Source organism: Atta colombica, unplaced genomic scaffold, assembly GCF_001594045.1.
Source record: "Atta colombica isolate Treedump-2 unplaced genomic scaffold, Acol1.0 scaffold153, whole genome shotgun sequence".
NCBI lineage: Eukaryota > Metazoa > Arthropoda > Insecta > Hymenoptera > Formicidae > Atta > Atta colombica.
The window spans coordinates 543,154-550,519 of record NW_017259243.1 but is presented as its reverse complement, the minus strand read 5'-3'; the positions used below and the strand labels follow the sequence as shown (position 1 = coordinate 550,519).

Here is a 7,366-nt window from a genome sequence, read left to right as displayed (position 1 = left end):
TGTGCCATCATGTACATTTTATCTTTAATTACCAATATTCCAATGACAGATGGTGCTTAAATGGGTTTCAGTTTAAGATATTATATAGATATCAACATACAAATATTTAAATATTAAATAATTTGCGCTTATATATTTTCACATGATAGTTGATTGTTATGTGTATTAATTTGAAGAATTTCTGTTATAAATTTCATCGATCGTAACGAAAGAAAACTACAGTTAGAAAATATAAATTATTATTACTTGATCACATTTTCACATGCATAACTCATCAAAACAAATTCATTTGTACAAGCTATACATGAGATAAATTTAAATACGATACAAGGATAATGTATATTTTTCTAAGCGTATGCACATATTTTTTTGGTTTTTCTGATAGTGAATCGATTCCATAAATAAAATATGATAATAAATGATAAGATCAATAATCATTTAGATAAATATATATTTGTGTTGTAATTTATATTAGATTGTAATAATGTAACGTTCCATTATAGCACTTGATAATAAATGATTATGTATGTAGATATCGTTGTTTATTAATTTCTATATCTACTTATAACTTTTCATCACATTTTCAGAATTCAATTGAAAACTAAATCGAGCTCGAAAAATATAGCCTTTATTGAAATTATTTTGTAAAAGGCAAAACTTATAATATGTTTTATAATATCTGCATTTATTTCAAACTATACATATGTTAAAAGCACAGTATATAACCTGATTTAAAAAAAAAACAGGCACGCGCGCGCTATCGTGCCAATTGCGTAATTAATGCTGCACACATTTCGAAAAATTCCATTGTGTGATGGCCTGTTGCTTGCGGAGGCGGCAATGTTGGATCTATAAAAGGATATATATATATTTTTATACGCAAGTTTATGTATAACCAGCAAGTCAAATATATTTTTTAAGATTTAATTTACCTCGTCCAATGTCCTCTTCTTCACTGGACAAAGATTTAAAGTCTAACAAGTAACTCTTATGATCTACTTGATATAATTGTAATGACATTTTGCTATATCTGTCAGTCAGTTTATTTTTATGTCTTACTCTAACACTATATGTATTTACAATCTTCCATTCCTGAAAAGGATAATTTACGTGACATCATGTTTAAGCAATCAATTATTATTATATAATTATTATATAATTATTATATAATTCCACAATTACAAGTAATTAATCTTACAAAATTAAGCGCTTTCATAGCACGATAAACTTCATTCATAATGTCGTTGGGCTTGGATTGTGATCTAATTCCTAAATGCCATTTTGCCCTTTTCACAGGCGTACCACGATTTCCTTGTATCTGTGCAGGTGCGCTGCCTTGCGAACCTTGACGTTCGCGATATGCTGTAACATTGTCATTACATGTATAAAGGATAGCTAAGATATTTTTTTTTTTAGTAGCTCTTATAGATTTGTTCTTATATAAAAAAGAGAGAGAACAGAGACAATTTTTAATAAGAAATTTCATTAATTGATAAATCGCACTAATTCATTTATATTTTTTACATACGTGCAATTCTTTCTGGATGAGGTCTCAGTGGACTGCTGTTTGCCTCGTTTGGACTAAACGCTACAGGTGGAGGACTAGATGCCACATAAAAATCTTTCAATTCTGCCTTAGCAGCTTCATCCGCAATTCTCTTATTGTCTATGATTAAGTGATAAGCGATTGCCAATTGATCATGTGGATCACCGCCCAACAACGCGGAATGCACTTCTGGTTCTTTCACATTAAATTTTTCACATACTTCATTCACAGCATCTATATCGATAACTGAAGAATCTTGTTCGACAGGTGATGGAAATAAATACGACGGTAAATCTTTTTGGAACCATTCGTGTTTTCTGAAATAGAAAAGTATGTATGAAACATAGTGATAGCAGTGTCAATTCAATATTTTGAAAAAAAAATACATCATCAATGTACTTAATATCTTCGATAGTCGCTCTCTTCATTGGATCCACTTGCAACATGTGACATAAGAGGCTAACAACACTTTTGTTCAAATATTCCGGAATAGGAAAAACACCAGCTAAAATTAAAGATTCCAATTAATCTTACCATTTAAAGTGCCTTTGAAAAAATTTCCAGTGTATCGGCTGACATTTCTTTTGAGAAGAATAACTTACATTTAATCTTGCGAAAGAGAGTAGGAACATGCTCATCGTCGAATGGCAAGGTACCACAGAGTAGCGCGTACAATATAACACCACACGACCAAATATCGACTTCGGGACCGGCGTATAATTTACCAGATATCACTTCTGGTGCAGCATAATTCGGAGAGCCGCATGAAGTACGCAAAAACTCTCCGTCCATCATCATGTTTGACAGACCTACATTTTCGTAGAAGAACATTTTATCACCTATACATAATGGGAGTGTCGATATGCCAATTATATCCAAGTACCGAAGTCTGCAATTTTCACATGGAGATTGTGATCTAACAGAAGATTTTCTGGTTTTAAATCACGATGTACTATCATATGTCGATGACAATAATCGACGCCTGATATGATCTGTTGGAAAAATCGTCGCGCTTCGTATTCCTTAAGCTTGCCATGTTTAACAATATAATCAAATAACTCTCCTCCTGAGACGTATTCCATTATCATGAATATATCTGTAGGAGTACTTATGACCTGATATCTATGTGAAACATAAAATTTGAATTATACGAACTATTTATTTAAAAGAAGATATGAGAAAATAAACATGTATATTACTGTTGTATATATGACCGATTTACTTTTCCCTCTCAAAATTAAAAATTCTCCAAAATTTATTTTTTAATTTATTTCTAAAATAATTGATATGTAACTACGATATACGAAATAAAATTATATAATTAATACATACAGCTTAATGATATGAGGATGTCTGAAGAGTTTGAGATTTTGTATTTCTCTGCGAATTTTGCCCACGACATCTAAGCTCTTGATTTTTTGGCGATTCAGAATCTTCACAGCAACTTTGTGTTTCGTTAAAACGTGTTCCCCAACTGTGAATGGTATTACAAGAAAAAGCTTATAATTTCAGGTAATAAAAAGAGAATTTCAATTATATTGTATACACACGTACTTTTTACTTTACCAAATGTACCCACACCTAAAGTCTGACCTAACGTATAATGGCCTATTTTAACAATAGGTTGCGGTTGATTACTCGGGAGTTTTTCAGACATCTTGAATCTTCTGCTATATTATTGAATAATAAAATTTATTATCTTAAAGTTATATTCTTAAAATAATATTGTGTCGATAACTATATCATAATTTAAAAGAAATCTACGAAATTTATCAAACACTGAGTAATCCATCAAGCATTCTAAAAGTATTTGAAAATTTCAGGATTTTGGAAAAACTGCTCTATGTCCTTTTGCTTTATATAGGTTTACTTTTTGTAGCTAAATTAATGTATATTTTTTTGTTTTTAAAATGAAATAGATATATATTTAAAATTTGATGAAAATGAGAAGGAAAGTTTTAGTACAATAATAAAAAATGTATATGTCATGACAACATTATTGTAGCGCACTAATAAGAATATTAAACACAAATAAATTTTAAATAGTTGTGATTTTATTATTTCGAATTACAGAGATTTCTGTTTTTCAAGTAGATATAAAATTTCAGATAGATAAATTTGTTTGAAAACAGATTTTGCAAAGTGTTTGCGACAAATTTTGTTGATAATAAAATTTACTAATAACATCGACTGTAGAAACCGAGCAAAATTTTTATCATTTACGTGATATATTCCATTTAAATAATCACGAAACAAAAATAGCTATTCAATAAGAATCTTATTTAACTACAAATTCTATTCAATTTTTATCTAGCTATCAGATTATACGACGGATTCTATTAATAAAACATGAGCTTAATGTAACTAGTATTGATACCAAATAGATGTTGAGATATTCTACTCAAATCTATTGATATTTTGCGTACTAAGATTATTATTATTGTAAATTCTCAGAAATATAGTTGCGACATGCACATATACAAAATATGTTTATCCATCCAACATAAGGACTATGCCAAGTTTGGACCCCGGCTAAATAGCATTGAGACCTAGCTAAGATTGTAGAGTATAAAAAAAGGATTAAAAAGTTCCATATGCACAACTTTGTAAAATAAGTCCCTTGAGTGCTATTCAAGCTGTTCAAAGTTCGCTATTATGATCATGTATTATGTATTATGTAGGACTGATTTTATTTGATTTCTTGAATCATCTAGACTGTGTTCCGTTTCATAATGCATTCGAATATTAAACAAGGATAAATGATGCAGCATGTGCATCATGCGTGAAACGGAATGCAGCTCTAGCATCTGACATATGTCCAATCTTGACGAAGATAATTAAAATTTTTGAATCCCCTTTTTTGAATGAATAGTTAGTAAGTGATATATATTAATGATGAAAAGGGGAGAGAGATACGCAAAGTATGAAACAAAAGGTTTAATTGACTAATTGAAATGTGACCAATATATATGGACCTTATCTCTCTTCAGCTTCCTCATCGGAACTCTCTAAAAGTAAAAAACATTATTAACTATTCTTATTGGCAAGTGAAAGTGTCTTCGTCAAAGTGTTGAGTATATCCCAGATACTATTAGGTGTGGGAAAAAGTTCGTGGCGTTTTTCCCGTTGATGGCATTAAAAAAACGCCACGAACTTTTTCCCATATCTAATATATAACTGGATTAATAAACTGTACCAAATATATTTTTTAAATATTACTTCAATGTCTTTGGTACAATCCATCATGAGGTGCCCTGGACACAGAAAAATTGAATAAGACTAAGTGATACATGGTCATAATAGAACTTTGAATTAGTTCTAACATTCAGGAAACCTATAAAGTTGGGCTTATGAAATTTTTAATTTTCTTTTAATACCTTAAAATTTTAGGCATGTTGCAATTTGTCAAAGTTGTTCATTCGGGGCTCAAATTCCCCTATAAAACATAGGTATAGTTCTTTTCTGCCTAATTGAAAATTATATTTCAGATAAAATATAATTCAATGCTTTTTCTATCATCATGAGAGGTTGAAGAATTGAAAAAGAAAAACAGAAACTGTTAATTGTCATGATCTTCATTATAGCCAGTTATTATTTGCAATGATTTTAAAGAAATAAATGTGTGTCAGTCAAGAAAACCGCTTATTATATGCAACAATGTACACCTTATTTCAAGTGTTTACATAACAAAATAATTTTCTTACATGTGATACTGCAACAAAATAATAACGAAGAACTGAGATCTTACAGAAATGCGCAATAAAAATGGCACGGAACAATCACCTGACACTATTTACATGCCTCTAGACTTCTTATCATACGAGGTGTACCTGTCGATTTTATCGAATCAATCTGTATCGCACTGCTCGAGTGGATGGCGATAGAATGAGAACTTGTTTTACATCGTATACATAAAAATCGCTATATAAAAATAATTGTAGACGTGTCTGGATCATCCATTAGAAAATTTGTAGATATGTGTCTCACGATCACTCACACTCAAAAGACGTCGGAGACAAATAAGGAGTTAACGGACCCGAATGGGACCAACTCTAAACTGATATAAGGGACTCTTGATGCGAAATTCCGACTCTTCCAGAGTTTCCAATGTCGGAAAATGAATTCTCCGCTTTAACGCGTAAGCTGAGCGAATGCTCTCCGTTTTCTCGATGACTTTTAACCTCTTCGTAGTTGTTAATATATATGCTGCCTTTAATATATCCTTTAATGTAAACGCCAATATATGCCTGCGCTGCTCCACCCCACTCTACATTAAATGACCACGTGATTACTAACTGTCATTGTGGACATATGATTTCAATTGCTCCAATTAAAAATTATGCTGTGCATAATGGAAAAAATATTAGAAACAAACAGGAGTAAGCATTAGTGCTTATTATATAATCAGGCCTTATATTTAAAGCTTCCTTAAATTTATCTTCAGATACTCTACGAATTATTTTATTGACATCTAAAGACAGAGCATCTAAAGATAAACTTCTTCTTAATGGCTCTTGCTTTCATTAAAGATGAACTTAAGGAAGCTTTAAATAAGCCTGACAATGAATATAGACATATGATTTCAATTTATCAAAAATCAATTACATCAGAATACACGATTTCTAATAGGCTCTTAATCTTAATATTTATTTCCATTCCTAATATTTCCTCCATTGACAGGGTCTTTGAGGCCGATAAGAAATTAATAAATTAGTCGAATATGAAAAAAATAATCAAGTATAAAATTAAAAACGCATAGAAAAATTAAATTTATATTAATCCTAATCTATTAACTTATATACCGTAATAATCCGTAAGAATTAATCAATCATAGTTAACTATTCCGCTTTCATTCGACTTTGATTGGTCAATTCTTTGATTACGACATAATTTAGCAAATAATGATCAGTATAAATCTTTTAAACAATAAGAATCAACCTATCACAGTAGAAAACACAGTAAAGTAGTTATTTGCTTTGGGTGTATTCATATTTCGTATGGATAGATGCATTCGTTCTTTGGTTTATATTTTTAGATTTAACGGAATATACCAATCAGATGTAAGAGTTTCATTGGAGCATATAGTAAGTTGTTGCAGCAGAAAAAAGTTTGAGAGCAATCATAATCATGATTTAGCTGTTATTAAATCCCATAATGTAGATACATCCATGATTTTGTGATTTTCTTTCGTGTAAATCTATAATAAATTTATAAAATGGTTTTGATTAGCGTAACCCAATTTATTAGCGTAACTCAATACATTCATGACTATACACAGTGACACAAAAGTAACCTACACAATTGCATTTTATAATCGAATTCGCCATTGCTCATCATGAGCTCAGTGTGGGTTGTTAGGTATTTCTGACGTCTAGAGAAGGTATCTTGAGAACAATGGTGGTAACTTTAACTGTAATTTAGATTGCTTAATTTTACATTTAAATTGCTTGACGAATTGTTGAGATTTCTTGCTAGACCCTCAGTAGTTGTGATAACAGCTTTTGGAGACATATGTCTTGCATTAACTACAGTTCTCTCTATTTAGGTTAATTCGTCACTGTGTGATAAAGTTTGTTTATTATATAATAATGTAAACTGGTGTTGTTAGCTTGGCGAGATGTTGAGATTACCGATTGTGCGGGCCACAGGCCTGGCAAGTGGAAGGCATTGCGCTGTCAGTTTCCATACAACGTCCAACAAATCGCAACAGGAGCTGGTCGAACTTTTTATTGACGACAAGCCTGTGCAAGTACCACCAGGAACAACAGTCCTGCAGGTTTGAATCTATGTATTTTTCATATTCTTTCTACCTTCAGTTTT

General features: G+C 31.0%; 2 protein-coding genes across 8 annotated transcripts in view; one reads left to right on the top strand and one right to left on the bottom strand.

The window, feature by feature from the left end:
* Window positions 1–612: 612 nt before the first annotated feature.
* Window positions 613–5,744, bottom strand: LOC108685398 (5'-AMP-activated protein kinase catalytic subunit alpha-2). Of its 6 annotated transcripts, XM_018190164.1 has the most exons (11): window positions 5,544–5,744; window positions 5,377–5,467; window positions 3,101–3,216; window positions 2,879–3,020; window positions 2,430–2,668; window positions 2,149–2,355; window positions 1,946–2,051; window positions 1,529–1,863; window positions 1,199–1,362; window positions 933–1,092; window positions 613–849 (listed from the first exon to the last, which is right to left on the bottom strand). In XM_018190164.1, exons 3-11 carry the CDS (start codon window positions 3,201–3,203, stop codon window positions 758–760), a joined length of 1,548 nt encoding a protein of 515 aa, XP_018045653.1. In that variant the 5' UTR covers window positions 3,204–3,216; window positions 5,377–5,467; window positions 5,544–5,744; the 3' UTR covers window positions 613–757. The 6 variants fall into 6 exon arrangements, with proteins under 6 accessions (XP_018045653.1, XP_018045652.1, XP_018045655.1 ...); XM_018190163.1 differs by lacking the exon at window positions 5,377–5,467; XM_018190166.1 differs by lacking the exon at window positions 5,377–5,467 and having other exon boundaries at window positions 3,101–3,213.
* Window positions 5,745–6,799: 1,055 nt separating this feature from the next.
* Window positions 6,800–7,366, top strand: part of LOC108685522 (NADH-ubiquinone oxidoreductase 75 kDa subunit, mitochondrial) — a 5,027-nt gene continuing 4,460 nt past the window's right edge. The window contains exons 1-2 of one of the 2 annotated variants that reach the window (XM_018190353.1): window positions 6,800–6,943; window positions 7,155–7,322. In XM_018190353.1, coding sequence (XP_018045842.1) covers window positions 6,941–6,943; window positions 7,155–7,322 — 171 coding nt within the window. In that variant the 5' untranslated portion in view covers window positions 6,800–6,940. The remainder of the gene's footprint in view (window positions 6,944–7,154; window positions 7,323–7,366) is intronic. The other variant, XM_018190354.1, reaches the window with a different exon arrangement.

What these genes read in the sequence shown, in the direction of transcription:
- LOC108685398 (XM_018190164.1), bottom strand. Translation starts at nt 3,203, where the DNA reads ATGTCTGAAAAACTCCCGAGTAATCAACCGCAACCTATTGTTAAAATA. An exon ending in TGTGAAAATTGCAGACTTCG is followed by an intron (nt 2,356 to 2,429) that starts GTACTTGGATAT and finishes ACGAAAATGTAG; the next exon opens with GTCTGTCAAACATGATGATG. An exon ending in TCTCTTTCGCAAGATTAAAT is followed by an intron (nt 2,052 to 2,148) that starts GTAAGTTATTCT and finishes CTTTAATTTTAG; the next exon opens with CTGGTGTTTTTCCTATTCCG.